Raw genomic sequence first — 16,690 nt, forward strand, 5'->3', positions numbered from 1 at the left:
TACCCACAGCGCCACCCGCGTCCCTAATTACTTTATTAAAGGTACTTTAATAAAATATTCTGTCTACCTATATCTCCCACACAGGGGATTCACCTTTGGGTTGTATTTGTTTAAAACCGATCTTAATATTCTATAAATAAACTACTGTAACTCATTCTTGGACCTTGTGGTGAAGGGTGGGGTAATAAATAAACAAACATACAATCCTTTGGGGAATGTTATGAGGATAAAATTTGGGGTAGACCATTATCATAACGTTATAAGGCATATGCATTTAATACTATTTATCATTATTGTATTTATTTCTGTTTTATTATTTATTTATTCCTGAATAAGCCTGTTAGTATTGTTAACACCCTAAACTAAAATAAATCACATTAACTAATATTTACCATTCTGTTCCCAGCTTGTCAACATCATGTTTTCTTTCAGAAAGTGCTAACAAAACTGCGGACGGGAGACCCCTTTTGGAAGCCCCGTCTCTTTCACAAAGGAGGGTTACACCCATGACGGTGCATGCTTCCTAAGAAGACTTTTTTTTTTTACTGAATCTTTAAATTTATGCAGATTTAACCAAATCAACTAAGATCTCTCTAAGTAAAACACTAAGAGAAAAATTACTGGTAGCTTTTAAAATGAAGCTAGTCACAATCACTAGCTTGTGAAAATCACAACAAGGTTAGTGTCTTCCTATAATCCTCTTCAGAAGTCAGTAAATTCAACAGAAAAATGTTTAAATACAGGTTATGTCACCCCAATTCTATATTCTTTTAAGTAGTGAGCTATGCTAGCATAATTTACTGTTTTACTATTTCACACGAAGATAATTTTGGTATTCATCTTACACATTTACCCTGGAACAGTAGACAAGTCAAGATGTTTCTGAACTTCCAACAACACTTCTCGGAAGAAACGGATACGTCTTTCCTCAAACTGCTGGCACTGCTCAAAAACCTGCTCCATATTTTCCATATATTGAGGTGTTGCATTGTCCAGGTCTTTCAGAGCCTTTTCATACTTTTCTCTCGTCTTAAAGACAAAACAAACAAACAAATCCAAATCAGATCAGCTAATTGGGGAACTACGTCTGACCAAGCTGGCTATGGCACAGGCAAGACTAACCTTGCTGCACTAGATTGCTCACAGGTGACCCAGAAGAGCTAAGCTAAGGTTGGGTCTACAGGTGGATGCCACTAAGATATCCAGGCTCAAGTTTGGCAACCTGTCTCCCATTAGTAAAGGGACTCCTGACCATTAGGTCCAGTCGCGAACGACTCTGGGATTGTGCCATTCATCTCGCTTTATTGGCTGAGGGAGCCGGTGTACAGCTTCCGGGTCATGTGGCCAGCATGACTAAACTGCTTCTGGCAAACCAGAGCAGCACACTGAAACACCGTTTACCTTCCCGCCAAAGCAGTACCTATTTATCTACTTGCACTTTGACGTCCTTTCGAACTGCTAGGTTGGCAGGAGCAGGGACCGAGCAACGGGAGCTCACCCCGTCATGGGGATTCGAACCACCGACCTTCTGATCAACAAGTCCTAGACTCTGTGGTTTAACCCACAGCACCACCCGTGTCCCATTAGCACAGTTCTAATTGGGTGTTGACTGCCTCACTTCAGTCTCTGGCTGTGTGATAAAGCATAGTTTATCGTCATGTACTATTATTAATAAACATTTGAATATCTATAGCCCTTCATCCTGTATCATCATTCTCTTTCCACCATGTGAACCGACTATCTTTGTGTTTCTAAGTCTTTTCTTGCTGCTCTTTTCTTTGCAGAGTGTTTAAGTAAGCCATGTTTAACATGTGGTCTTTTTCTATGCTAATGGAAGTGGGTAACTTTGGAAGCAACTTAGAAGGGGGAATTTGAAAGGTCTAACAGACTATCTACTTCCATGCTTTTCTTTGCTGCATGTTCTGTGCTTTCAAATCTCTGCTGGGGCTCTCTCACCAAAGAATTGTTGGAGCACTCTCAGAGGTGCAATACGTAGTTCATTCACACACACAAAATGCCACTGGCATATCTAGAATGCAACAGGAAGAGAAGAACACTTCATACAATTGAACAGCAAACTAAGAGTGAAAGTGTGCACCTGTATGCTCCAAATACCCTAATTTGAATAGAATAAGGATACTAATAATATGAGACAGAAGGTGGCAATTTTTTACCCTTGTGCTAGGATCACTTATATTTACTAATCTACCTAGTAGTATTTCCATTTTTCCACCTGGAAGAAATGCTTGTAAAGTCCCGTGTTCAGAGTAACACAGTTTACCTTAAGCACATCCTGTTTACTCTTATCAACTTTGTCCTGCAGTTTCTTCAGTTGTTCTGGATTCAGGGCTGGGTCAGCTTTGCTATTAGTCTCTCTGGATACGGCCAGCTTTTCTTCTTTGCACGCTACATGGTATGCTTTCTTAGCAGCTTCGACCTATGTGACATGTTTTAACAATAATTTCATCTTTGTACAGCATCACTATAAGCACCCACCATAGATTAGAAAGTTTGAGGGAGGGGAAATATTGTTGTAGGACTCAAGGAGGTATCAAAATATCTTTAGATAACCTGGTCGTTATATTGCTGAAAAGTACAGTGATTGCGTACTTTTGTGTACAGTGAGCCAAATAAATACCCTTTCCCACATTACACATGTGAAGAGGTCCTTGTGTAGTTAACACAGCCCTGTTGCTGGTCCTGCCCCCATCATGAGGTAGCCACTGACCCTGCCCCTGGACACCCAAAAGGCAGTATATATGTTTGCAGGGGGAAAGCATGTGCGAGCAGCTACCCTCCAAGCAGAAACAATGGAGAATTGTTGGCTCATACAAGACGGAAATGAGACTTCCAATCTACAGATACAACAAAAACTTGTAGTCAAGAACTAAAGCACATGTTTGACTCTCTGTGGCTTTAAGACCAGAGGGAAATGAGCATTGGCCGCAATTTTCCTAGAGAGTGAGAAAAATAGCAGTGGAGCCAACTGCTGCAACATCACTCCATTACTGACTTTCGCTCTCACCAGGAGGAAAGAAGAGATTCTTGAGGAAGGCACAGGGCCCTGCTGCATTCTCCAATCAAGAAACAGCACACTATGGGTAGGGGAAAAGAGGAAAGAAGAGGGAGAACTGGATGCAAGGATGTCCTTCTGCAACATTCAGTTCTTCCTAGAAAGAGATCAACAGTCCAGCCTACTGTGTCTCTCTGCTTCAAAGACCAGAAAGCAAGGAGGGGACATGAACAACAGTGGAGTGGGCTCTCTCAGAAGGTGGCAGACTCTCCGTCACTGGAGGTTTTTAAGCACAGGTTGAATGGTCATCTGTCCTGGATGCTTTAGCTGAGATTCCTGCATTGCAGGGGGTTGGACTAGATGACCCTTGGGTCCCTTCCAACACTTTAATTCTATGATTCTATGTGAAAGCACCCAATGCAGCATGGATACAAGAGCACGGAGAGGTGTAACAGTGGACAAAGTTGCAAGGAACACCCAGTACATAACAATCACTTACCTCTTTTAGCTTTTTGGCCCATGGTTTCTGAGCTTTCCTAAATCCATCTTCAGCTTCTTTGGTTTCCTTAAATCCACCCATTATTTGCTTGTGAAATGCCTCCTTCTGCCAGTTCTTTATCTTTTCGAAGTCTTCATTCATTAGGGCACTTTTTACTTCTATGTGTAGTTCGCTCACCTTTTCGGCCTCGGACATAAATGCATGCCAAGCCTTTTCAACGGTACCATACTGGGGCCCTGATCACAAAGATGGGGAAAAAGCAGCAAATGAAGTCATTTATCTCACACTATCCTGAGTTTTTAAGGGAGGACTACAGCAGGCTTCCTCAACCTCGGCCCTTCAGGTGCTCTGAGACTACAATTCCCACCATCCCTGAACACCGGTCCTGCTAGCTAGGGATCATGGGAGTTGTAGGCCAAAAACATCTGGAGGGCCGAGGCTGAGGAAGCCTGGACTATAGTGACTACATTCACTTCACAATAAAGCAGTTAATGGTTTACTGTGAACATACAGAGGCCTGACAACACCTAGTGTGTCTATTGTGGTTCCCCTGAATAAGCCAGGGGGTCTTTAGCACACCATCTGAGACCATGCAAAGAGGCTGAAAGGCAGGAGGCTGGTCAATGCCTTCCAGATCACCCACCAAGATTTCAGTAATGCAGGCTAGGTCAGTTCTTTCAATCAGGATCAAACCCTATATGACAAATCCTATAACAGCAACCTGGCATTAAGCAGCAACACCATAAGACTGGTCAGGTAAACTTAAATACTCTTTAATTATCGATCCCTGAATCAGGGAACCCTTTGGTCCAAGGATATAACAGGTATATATTTTTAGGTACCCATTATGACTGAACCTGCATTCACTCTATTTTTTTCTCTTAAACCTTCTTAGAAATCAACTCCAGGACCTATTTTTGTGTTTTTCATAGCTTGTTGGGTTCTATTATTTCACCTTTTTAAAATAAAGGGCTAATTTAATTAAGGATCGCTAGACTCAAGTAAATTACCAAATGACTTGTGTTAAAAAAAAGATGGGTAGATTTTGAAATCTGGACAAACAGCTACTCATTGACATTTTGGGAAAAGGATGGTATCCAGGGTTACTGCACTTTTTTCAGTGCTTCCTACTAACCGGCTAAGATCTCCTAAGTAATTAAGTGGACTTGCACACTGCCATCGATACAGAAAACATAAACATGCAAAACAGACAAAAGTTCCCTTTACCCTTTTCTACAAGTTGTCTCCACCTTTTCGCCCATTCAGTGAGCTGCTGTGCATAGCCCTTTTCTATCCTTGCACGCTCATGAATGCAGTTCATCAGATCACTGCAAAGTCTATGACCATCATCAATGCGTTTCACTGTCCGCTTATAGTTTCCAACCTAAAAAGAGAGACAGAAACAGTTATATAAATACATCTACGGCAACAAATCCAACCTCTCATTTAAAATGGAAGCCAACTGTTTTTCTGTTCCTAGAAACGTGACAACCATTCTTAGGTTAATTACAAAAATGAAACTTGTACTGAAAATCAGTTTGTAATGCCAATCACAAGTAATCAAATACTATTAAATGACCATGATTCTGAATACAGTGAAATATTCCCTAAATAAATTCGGTATGTACCAAGGAGTCAAGATTTGAGAGAATTCCAATTTTTAGCTATAAGCAATCTTGCTGCACTTGATGTGTTAAAAAGGTAGGCATTTTCTTATCTAAGAAATCCAACTTAAAGTACCATAATCACCTTTCCTAATACTATTTTATTTGTGTTTTCTATTGAGGACCAAATCCAATTCCCTTACACACCTAGAACTCATCATACTTACCAGAGTTCTGTTATTTTGTAAAATCATCATCATCATCATCATCATCATCTAACAGTTACATTCAGATGAACAATTGAGCTAGCTAGGAATGTTGAAGTGCTGTTGGCCTTATTTGTAACCAGCAGCATATTTTTCATATAAGACAAAGCCTAGAGCACAATCTGTAAGAAAGATCTTAAAAATCAAGGCTGTTCCATAGAGCCAACACTGCCTTTTTATAATTAAATAATAATAATAATAATAATTTATTTATACCCTGCCCATCTGGCTGAGTTTTCCCAGACACTCTGGGCAGCTCCCAATCAAGTGTTAAAAACAATACAGCATTAACTATTAAAAACTTCCCTAAACAGGGCTGCTTTCAGATGTCTTTTAAAGATAAGATAGCTGCTTATTTACCAGCTCCACCTGGTACGCAGGCTGAGACCCTACCTGCCCGCAGACTGTCTTGCCAGAGTGGTGCATGCTCTGGTTATCTCTCGCTTGGACTACTGCAATGTGCTCTACGTGGGGCTACCTTTGAAGGTGACCCGGAAACTACAACTAATCCAGAATGCGGCAGCTAGACTGGTGACTGGGGGCGGCCACCGAGACCACATAACACCGGTCTTGAAGACCTACACTGGGTCCCAGTCCATTTCCGAGCACAATTCAAAGTGTTGGTGCTGACCTTTAAAGCCCTAAACGGCCTAGGCCCAGTATACCTGAAGGATAGACCCTGACACTGAGGTCCAGCTCCGAGAGCCTTCTGGTGGTTCCCTCCCTGCGAGAAGCCAAGTTACAGGGAACCAGGCAGAGGGCCTTCTCGGTAGTGGCACCCGCCCTGTAGAACACCCCCCCCCACCAGATGTCAAAGAGAACAATAAGTACCAGACTTTTAGAATACATTTGAAGACAGCCCTGTTTAGGGAAGCTTTGAATGTTTGGACTACTGTATTTTAATATTTTGTTGGAACCACCCAGAGTGGCTGGGGAAACCCAGCCAGATGGGCAGCGTATAAATAATAATTTATTATTATTATTATTACCCTGTCCTGAATAAGGGTTTGTCCGCTGTCCTTTCCTCATGCAAGAGCACAGGCATCACGTCCAAGGGTGTATGGGGTGGGCAGCAGAATTGTGAGGAATGATCTGGGAATGAAAGCACTGCTTGTTTCTAACTGCCAGTCACCTAGGAGCCAAATAGGACTACTCTGGGGAGGCTTATTGCGGCTTCCTGAGAGCCTCCAGGCTGCTGCACCACTTCCCCAGAGTCCACCTAATCAACCAGTTCATTGCAGCTAGCAGAGGACAAGACTCTGGGGAGATCACAGCTTCAGTCTGCGAGATTTGAAAGTCACGGCAACAACCCCCTTAGGGTCTCTCACCCCATCCAGTTCCTTCCCCACCCACCCGCCATGCAGACCTGCCGCTGAAGCCACAGAAAAGGGTAGGAACTGCCCTCAGGCAGCATGGCCTTAGGCACGCTTGCTATGGTTCGGCTTAGTGTGTCGTCCAAACCCGGGCTTGTGGCTTAACATAGCACAACAGCAAAATGGCTGTAGGAGCAAAGCTGCCATACAATCTCCTGCTCAGCAGCCTTCACATTTGCTAGTTTGCACTAAGACATGGTTTGACATACTGTTCCTAGCAAAGAAATTCATACAAATGCTTTCCAGTTGGCAACCCTCAAAGGGGAAGGAAAGCGAAGCTTAGACTCTCACTGCTACTAAAAGGTATTTCTGAGCCCTTGTAGTTTCTGCATTGGCAATGCCACTTAGAATAGGAGAAAAGCAGCCACGAATCACAGGAGACTCCCTACAGGAGTGAAAGTCCTCTTAGCGTACAAATACAGCTGCCAAATATTCTCACTTACAAATGAAGCTGTTGTCTTGCCAAACTCAAGACGGACACCATGTCCTTGTTGTGCATTCCCTTCTGGCAATACACTTGCAAGTATTTCCACTTAATACGGAGTACATCATAAGTGACGTTTGCAACTGGCACAGCTTATACGGAACAGTATCACCTGATGCTTTCAGAAGGGGAAACCCTTTAGACCTTTTGGTCCATTGTAAACAATCTGCTTTTAACACTATCCTCCTGCACACAACAGTCAAAACCCTAATGCTATTTACTTGGTATCTACTAAATCTTATATTGTATTGCTAAGATTCACTGGTGATCTGTGGCGTCTTTATGTAAGCCACACTTAAGTTCAAAGTGCAATGGGAGCTGCCTATAAACCGTGAAGGTGGTTCCTGGATTGAACTTCCACAAACTGCAGGCAGGTTTCATGGGAACTTCACAGGAAATTAACTTGTATGGCCTTGGAGTGTGGAAGAGGGGAGGCAGAAGGTACTGTACTTTTCTGTGTGTAACACCCCCCTGTATATAAGACGCCCCCTATTTTGGGGGGCTAAATTTAAAGCAGGGATGTCCAACAGGTCGACCCCCGGTTGTTAGAAGCCAGTCGCAGGCTCATTTTCGTCCGCGGGGGCAAAAGGAGCATTCGGCTCCGCCCCCTCCCTCTTTCCTTTCAAGAAGGGTGGATCACTGCCAGTTTTTCATTCTGTAAGTAGATCACAGTCCCTGATTTAAAGAAAATGGGGGGAGATGGCACAGAGTTGTCGAGCTTTTTGGGGGGAGATTGTTGAGTTGTTGAGCTTTTTTCGGGGAGGATTGACAAGAGTTGTTTTTTTTGGGGGGGAGTGCCCAGTTGCTGAAAATCTCTCACCCAACTGAAACGCTAACAATCGCAAGCGACAGCAGCCAATCCAAAGCAGCCATTTATGCATCCGCAACTAACTGCAAATAACTCACCCACTGACAAAGCAGCCCTTGCAGCAGACACCATTCACCCACCCAATCGCCCACCCACCCCCTCTGCACTACCCATGTATAAGACCATCCCCATGTTTAACTTTAATTTTGAGTAAAAAACACCCTCATTTTATACACGGAAAAGTACGGTAAATGAAAGTCAGAGATAAAAATGCAATCATGAGCACACTTCAGTAACTTTCAAAAAGTTTTTATATTTTTGTAAATGGCTTTTACAATCCTGCAGTGTATAATTTTTATGTAATAAATAAATAAAAAGACTTGCCTCTGATATTTAAAGGCGGCATAATTTGTACAATAGGAAAGTTATTGACAAATTCAAGAGGTGAATAGTTGTGCCCACACAAGCAGAACCTGAGGCTCAATTCAGACAAGCCAGAAAGGATGAGCTTGCAATGCCAATAACAGGCAATGTATGGTCCAGACCAGTTCATCTGCTTTTGTATTCCATCCTCTCAGCACTTGGGTCATAGCAAATTATTTTCTGGAGGTAGACCAACAGGTGTAAATATGGTTTGCCAATTTGGACATCACAGCAAACCACAAATGGTTTGCAAACCGTAATTCACCATAGTTTTGAACTTTCTGATTCCGTTTTGCCAGCATCACGGTCTGTCATGATGACTGAATAGAGGCTGGGTTCTATCTGCAAAACAGGAATCTAGTTTAAAAAAAGAAACAATGGGCCATGATGATACTATGCAAATATAACTGAGGCTGGGTGCGGGAAAGCTACTGGGAAATTTATTCTGCTTGGCTGCTAAAGATAAAAGAATGTGTCATTTGTTTTCAAGTCAAATGCTTCTGATGGAAAATAGCCTCTGAGAGCATTTTATAGTTTTTGATCTTTGCAATCCGGCAAGCAAAATTTGAACAAAGCACTGTTTACAAAGAAGATCCAAAAAGCTAACCATACTTTGTTTTTACTAAGCGGAAAGATGTTACCAGTCCTGTGCTTAGCATACACAAAGGCAAAGACCTCCTTGCAATAGTTCGCTTAAGCAGAAAATGAAATGTAGCAATACTTCAAAACCTTCACATTTTTATCCCTAGTAGCAGAACATGAAAGCTGGAGATTAAGTTTTTAACATCGGTATTTTTATATTGTTTGGGGGAAACGGAATCTTGAGACTTTGCTAGCATATCTATAAATGCAGCTGGTGGAGAAGAGAGGAAAATTCAGCTTTCCACCAGGTACGTTTCTTCCCACAAGGTCTCCCCCATTTAGTTATTTTGTAGACTACATCTGGTATCAGTTTCTACTTGTGTTATAACCAGCAGGCAGAAAGCTACTTTGACATGGACCAGGGGCTTAGACACATTCAGTGGGCTCTCTCTTTAAAATAGCAGACAATTTATGTCATATCAAAATGATTTCTAAAAATCTCAGTCTGAAAAGCAATCCCAAGGATAGATTCTGAAGTTCATTTGGTATGTGGAATGAGCTGTGGAACTCTTTCACTTCCAGCCAGTGGCTATTGTGACCAAGTGCAGAACATCACAAGCTTACCTACTTGTTACCTTCCCCAACATTAGCTGGATTACTGTCATGTGTTATATGTGGGGCTGCCTCTGAAGACAGTTTGGAAACTTTTGGAGGCTTTTGGTTTTGATACTTTTGGTTGCCCTTTTTTGCAAGTTATCTAGCTCCACAATAACCTTTCTGAGAACAGTACGTTGGGCTATGCCTTGAATACTTCATCCCTGCTTCACCCCTAGGTGGCATTCCAAATAGGGTCATATAATCAAAGTGCGTAACAGCATTACAACACCGGTGATTTATTTCCCTTTTTCCCTTTCCTAATTATCCCTCTCACAGAATTAGTCTTTCACAGGTGCTGCATACCAAGTTACTATTCTCATCGTGCTATCTATAATGACTCCAAGATCTCTTTCTCCTCCAATGTTCATCAGTTTCAGTTACTTAAGGTAAAGGTAAAGGTACCCCTGCCTGTACGGGCCAGTCTTGACAGACTCTGGGGTTGTGCGCTCATCTCACTCTATAGGCCAGGAGCCAGCGCTGTCCGCAGACACTTCCGGGTCACGTGGCCAGCGTGACGAAGCTGCTCTGGCGAGCCAGAGCCGCACACAGAAACGCTGTTTACCTTCCCGCTAGTAGGCGGTCCCTATTTATCTACTTGCACCCGGGGGTGCTTTCAAACTGCTAGGTTGGCAGGCGCTGGGACCGAGCAACGGGAGCGCACCCCACCGCGGGGATTTGAACCACCGACCATGCGATCGGCAAGTCCTAGGCGCTGAGGTTTAACCCACAGCGCCACCCGCGTCAGTTACTTATCAAACCTAAGTTGCCATTCTGTTGGTCAGCTCCCCAGTTAGAGAGATTTCATTATCCAGAAAAACCTGAAAACTTGACAACTTTACCACTCAACCCAAACTTCTGATGATTAATGAACAAGTGGAACAGCACTAGTCAGCTTAATTGAAACAGGTATCTTTCCCAAATATTTCACGGTAAAGACAAAGAATTAAGTCAACAACTTCTCCAAAATCTCCTTCACCTCCTCACCCTAAAGGGTAACAAGGGTAGAGCTCTATTTGGGTTTGACTGTAACCAAGCTGGTCCAAAAGGGAGGCACTCCTGAACACCCCACAAATAGCAAAGAATGAAACATATGGGGTAGGGTAAATCTACTGTTAGCACAAAAATGTGATATTTTTCACAGTAGAAAGACTGACAATGACAGTGCAATTTAAAGATGCAATCTATCCAGACACTTTCAGAGGCACACCACTTTAATGGAGGTCTGTAATTCAATAATGTTACTCCCATCAATGGTGACTTTCCCCAATGAAGACAGATTTTAAATCTAATGAACCTGCATATTTTTAGCCTGCTCCTCCTCTATGAAGGTCAGGGTGGCTTACACTGAAGTTCCCATTTTACCTGTGCAACACCCTTATGTGGTAAGCTAAGTGGACATAGTAGCTTGCCAAGGCTGCCAAGAAAGCTTTACGAATGGACAGAGACCCGACCTTAGATTTCCCAGACACAAACTGAAAGCTCTACAGGCCAAAGTTTACACAACTTGTGAGAGCAGCACAGCTTGCCAGCAACATGGGCGGGGTTTTGGGGGGGGGGCAGATAAAAATCTACCAAGGCAGATAAAAATCGTAGGCTCATGCGTTTTTAATATTGTGTTTTAATGTTGTAACCCATCCTGGGACCTTAGAGTGAAGGGTGGCAGACAATAATAATAAGCAATAAATAATATTTGTAATGTAAAGTATAAAATTAAAGTCAATACTGAACTGAGAAAACACAGGCAGAAAAAAGTCTGGTATATGACTTAATCCATTTACACATTTTGTATAGTATTGAATCCAATAATTCCTTAAAACGATTAACTGAAACTCTGATAAAAGAGAGACAACCAATACAGCTGTTTTAAAAGAGGGTTTATATGCAATCTAAATGGAACATCAGCAGTTGCATTTTGAACCAATTGAAGTTTCCGAGTTCAGTGACAGCCCCACATAGAGGGCACTGCAATAATCCAACCTGGAAGCTACCAGAGCATGAAGCACAGAGGCCAAGTCACTTCTGTCCAAAGGAGGCCATAGCTGGTTAACCAGCTGGAGCTGGAAAAGGACACTTGTGGCCACTGAGGCAACCATAACCTCCAGTGAGAATGCTGAATCCAGGACCACAGCCCAACCTGTGGGCTGCTCCTTTCAAGGGAGTGCATCCCCACCCAGAAAATGCTGTTTCCCCACCTCCCAAACACGAGCACTCAGGGCACATAACACATTTACCAGTCAGCCTGAGGACGAATTCTGGAGAAGCCAAAAGCCAGCACACTCTTTTATGGTATTTTGCTTGGTCTAATAAAAATGTCGCTCCAATACAGATTTTGGGATTTCTTATGCTGCAACATAGCCACCTGTACTTTTAAAAAACATATTGTTTCCTTTTTTTTCTTAATTACCTCCCAGAAGCTGTCACTAGGAACCTCTTCTCCAACAGAATCATAATACGAGTCAGACATCTCTACACACCCGGTGCAATCCGGAGTCTTGTAAATATCAGTTCTTCAAAGTCTGTAGAGAGGAAATACAAAGATCAGCGGAACAAAGAATTGAACTTGCACATTTTTAAAGAATTAAAATGATAGTAAGTTTGCAGTGGAGAGAAAGTGGGGGGAAGAGCCATATCTGTTTTTTGTATTGTATTGTATTGTATTGTATTGTATTGTATTGTATTGTATTGTATTGTATTGTATTGTATTGTATTGTATTGTATTATACAGAGCCATATCTGGCGGGATTGAACTGTCAGAAGAGGTAAATACTGAAGAGAAATATTAAGTTAATGGCTTGGTTCACATGTCACGGTAAGCCAAACTATGACTTTTACCAGGACTGCACAAACATGCCGGCTCCAAGAAAGGAGCTCACATCCACTTTTCTCCTCTGCAGCCAAGTCAGCACTTGGATTAGCGTATTGTCTGAACCCAGAATGCTGGTAAAGCTCTTTCCTCCTTAACCACAGTCTGTACCCAGGAACAAACCTTCTCTACAGATGGTGATGAAGGAGCAGACAGCTCACCCATGAACCCGGAGTTGGATGATAAGCCAAACCCGGGTTTAGTGCCATGCTGAACTGACAAAAAAAGGACAAGAAGGAAGCAGAGTGTTTGCAATCTCCTCCCAGAAAGCAAGGATGTTCACATTAAGCCAGTTTGGTTTCACGTTATGTGTAAACAAAGCCCAAGTCACCTGTTTTGCATCAAGCAGGTCTTGGAGCTTCTGCAGTCAGAATACAAACACCCAGGGCCAATGTACCAGCAAGGTTACATTACAGCAGTTAAATCAGGCTCCCTAGAAAACAGACAAGGCTGTTTTCTAATTGTAAATGGCATCAGTAAGGATTTTTGGTCCCCTCCTTTCCTCATGTGCTCAGGTCGACTTGGACTATATTCCAGCTACTTGCAGAAATCATTTTTTGTTGCCGAGCTTGAACGTTCTTTGCCGACCATCTCAACTCCACCCGGATCATAATCAATGCATGTCAAAATGCTTAGCAAAAGCCCTTAAATTTGAGTTCACACAGAAGAGACTTGAACCAAAAGATTTGTTCAATGCATACAGAAAAGTGTTTTCATGGTTGTCAGTTACAAAATACATCTAGATATCAAGTACAGAACAAGGTGAATGTCATGAAAACTGCTATTCATACAGACCAAAACATAGCCAAACCTCCATGCTGAGTTCTAGCTAAGGATTACACTGCTACCACCAACATTTTGAATTTTTAGCCGGGCAACTCTGAGAGACAGACAGCAAAGAGCTTACCCATCGCAGCCTTGGCTCTATTTAAATTTCTACTGTCCCAAATTTTCATTTGTGATGAAGAAAGTCATTCAAACCTCCAAATTATAAGATCTTTTTCAAACTTATTTACAGTAATGTCCTTTTGTTTTTAATAAATTGGCTTCCGAGACCAACCTTATGGAAATATTTACCTTTCAGAATTCAGCCTATGACTTTGTAATGTTTACATGCCAAGGGAACCTGGGAGTGGTTAATACAGCAATGAAGACGCACACACTCTTTCCAATCAGACAAGTCACAATATTTTTTAAATAAAGCACTTTCTCATGATACATCAAGTTATGCTAATATTAATTTTAAGGTTTGTACATAGCATTGATGCCACATGGTGAGAAAGTAGGGACAGGCATATTTGGGGAAATATTATGAAGTCATAGCAACGACCACACCAGAAAAATCTCTAGTCACACAGGAATTTTTAAAAATAAACTAGATACTAAAATACCAACATTAAGCTAGCGGTGACTCACTCCAGTCTCCTACAATACAATGATGAGAAGAACAGCCAGTACCTTAACATATCTGATGAAAGAGATTGACTTTGCCTTCCCCCCCCTCAGCACAAAAGCAATTGCCCTGGCATTTATCTCTACAGCAGTAGAGAAGCGTAACTGGATTGTGTTTCATCCTTAATAGTCCAGACTACTTTTTTAAAATGAGGGAGCTGTGGCACATTTAGACTCAGTTTCACAAAACAAAGCTGCATAAAAAATGAGTGGAAACGAATTCAGTATCTCAAAGGGAAAGAGTATCTCACTCCTTCTTACAATATTAAAAATAATTAACTCACATCACCAGGTGCTCAAAAGGCTTGGCAAAATTACTTATGTGTACTCTTGATCCAGATTTAAACCTACCATTCTTATTTATGTCGCATAATTTATAAACCACTTGACTGCAAAAACAACCACCACAAAGTTGCATGTTCTTCTTCAGCTATATGCTCTATACTAAGCCAACTTTGGAGAAGAAAAGTATTTTGAACAATGGACAGCTATTGATTCTTGTGGACTACTTAAAGGAGCATTCAGATTTTTAAATCGCCTAGCCTTCCTTTAAGCTGCTAGCCTTCCAAGTCTCAGCCAAAGCACGGAAACTGTGGAGCTGATGCTGGAAACTGAAACCATCAAGGTTGGAAGCCAAGGGCATCTGTGGGAAGAGAGAGCACTAGAGCGGCAGAACAGGATGAGGGCAGCCAGTCCTCTGTGCTATGGCAATGCCTCCCCATGCAAAGCTCAGGGAAACGTTGGCTCAGAACTGGGGGGAGAACCACACGGGAGGGACAAACGTGTGAAGTTTTTTTGAAGGGGGGGGATGACTGACTTTGGCAATGGTGCTGCTCATCTCAATCTCAACAGCCACATTTTTATAAATAAACAAATAATAAATAAATTTTATTTATATCCCGCCCTCCCCAGCCGAAGCTGGGCTCAGGGCGGCTAACAACAATCAAAATAGTCCAACATTCTAAAAACATTCATTATAAAATTAATTAAATCAAATTAAAATCAAATTAATGGCAACCATCAAGCAAAATTCTGTGCAGATTGCCAGAGGAGGGGGTCAGGCTGCACCCTGACCAAAGGCCTGGTGGAACAGCTCTGTCTTGCAGGCCCTGCGGAAAGATGTCAGGTCCTGCAGGGCCCTGGTCTCTTGTGACAGAGCGTTCCACCAGATTGGAGCCGCGGCTGAGAAAGCCCTGGCTCTAGTTGAGGCCAGCCTAACCTCTCTGTGGCCTGGGATCTTTAGGATGTTTTTATTTGCAGACCATAAATTTCTCTGTGGGACATACCAGGAGAGGCGGTCCCGTAGGTACGAGGGTCCTAGGCCGTATAGGGCTTTAAAGGTTAAAACCAGCACCTTAAACCTGATCCTGTACTCCACCGGGAGCCAGTGCAGCTGGTATAGTACCGGATGAATGTGATCTCGCAGCGAAGACCCCATAAGGAGTCTCGCCGCGGCATTCTGCACCCACTGGAGTTTCTGGGTCAGTTTCAAGGGCAGCCCCACGTAGAGCGAGTTACAATAATCCAGTCTGGAGGTGACCGTCGCGTGGATCACAGTGGCTAGGTCAGGGCGAGAGAGATTCTCCTTGGAATGCCACCATATCGTGACACAGCATCATTCTGAGGGAGCTTCCAATAATGGTTGCCCTAAAGACCATCTCCTAATGATCAGTCAGATATTCCTAAGAACTTTAGGAAATTATCTGTATAGGATCGGGGGTTACACACAGAATGTCATCGTCTATATTAGTTACCCACTTACACACCCATAGGCACCCACACCACAACAGTGAAACCATCACAACTGTTAAAAGTTAAATTATAATATTTTCCAAAATTTTAAAAGATACTGAAATGACTAGAAATCAGACTGGGGAAAGTAATGTTGCAATTATATGCACATTTACCAAAAAAATGCTTCAGCTCAAACACTCACAGGATTGGCCTATGAATATAATATACCTCAAAAGTATCAGAAAGAGGCCGAACATGTCACCTAGAAATAGTACTACAGGTGTAAGTTTGGCTGAGAAAATGTGGTGTCAAAGCACAGCAAACCATGATTGCTTGAAATAGAATATTTGATGGAATATATTGGAAATAAATTAATTGTACATTATCAGCCTCTTCAATGATTATTTGATAAATAATGACAGTGCTGCTTTCTAGGAAATGCAATACCCACGACAAACAAAATTTCAATAGCTTAAAAAAGGCATCACTTTACTAACTGGATAGAATAAAACTGATCAGATACTTGGATCAAGAAGCCTAGCCTCAGTTAAGGCCATTAAATACTTACTAGCAAGTTGCCTGCAAGTCATTATTTTTAACCACAATGATCTCGACCAAACATGCTTTAGCTCATGTCTGAACATAGTTGTAATGCTCCAATACGCAAAACCCGACTGCAAGGGTTTTAAGATTAAGTAATGGAGAATTATTTTACAAGAAAACTTTTCCCTGCCTGGTTGATCACATGACCCTATTACATAATAGTCTCCCATGCTAATGTGATGTTTTAAGATCCAAGCAGATTAGCTGAACTTAAACTGAACTTTGATACACACATCGATGTTCTAAATTGTTTTTAAATAACATCCAAAGTTGATTACAACAGACACTTCACACTAGATGATGATGCTTTCACTTTGACAAAATTCACT

At 42.1% G+C, this 16,690-nt stretch overlaps 1 protein-coding gene across 5 annotated transcripts in view; it reads right to left on the reverse strand.

Moving 5' to 3' along the window:
* PACSIN2 (protein kinase C and casein kinase substrate in neurons 2) overlaps positions 1-16,690 on the reverse strand; it is a 51,480-nt gene that overhangs the window by 16,482 nt on the left and 18,308 nt on the right. For all 5 annotated transcript variants that reach the window (XM_028728750.2, XM_077930755.1, XM_028728748.2 and 2 more), the window contains 5 exons: positions 12,114-12,225; positions 4,740-4,896; positions 3,513-3,748; positions 2,282-2,437; positions 854-1,029 (listed from right to left, as the gene is read on the reverse strand). In XM_028728750.2, the coding sequence (XP_028584583.2) occupies positions 854-1,029; positions 2,282-2,437; positions 3,513-3,748; positions 4,740-4,896; positions 12,114-12,173 (785 nt within the window). In that variant the 5' untranslated portion in view covers positions 12,174-12,225. The remainder of the gene's footprint in view (positions 1-853; positions 1,030-2,281; positions 2,438-3,512; positions 3,749-4,739; positions 4,897-12,113; positions 12,226-16,690) is intronic.

The sequence above is a fragment of the Podarcis muralis genome, chromosome 6, assembly GCF_964188315.1.
Source record: "Podarcis muralis chromosome 6, rPodMur119.hap1.1, whole genome shotgun sequence".
In the NCBI taxonomy this organism is placed as follows: domain Eukaryota; kingdom Metazoa; phylum Chordata; class Lepidosauria; order Squamata; family Lacertidae; genus Podarcis; species Podarcis muralis.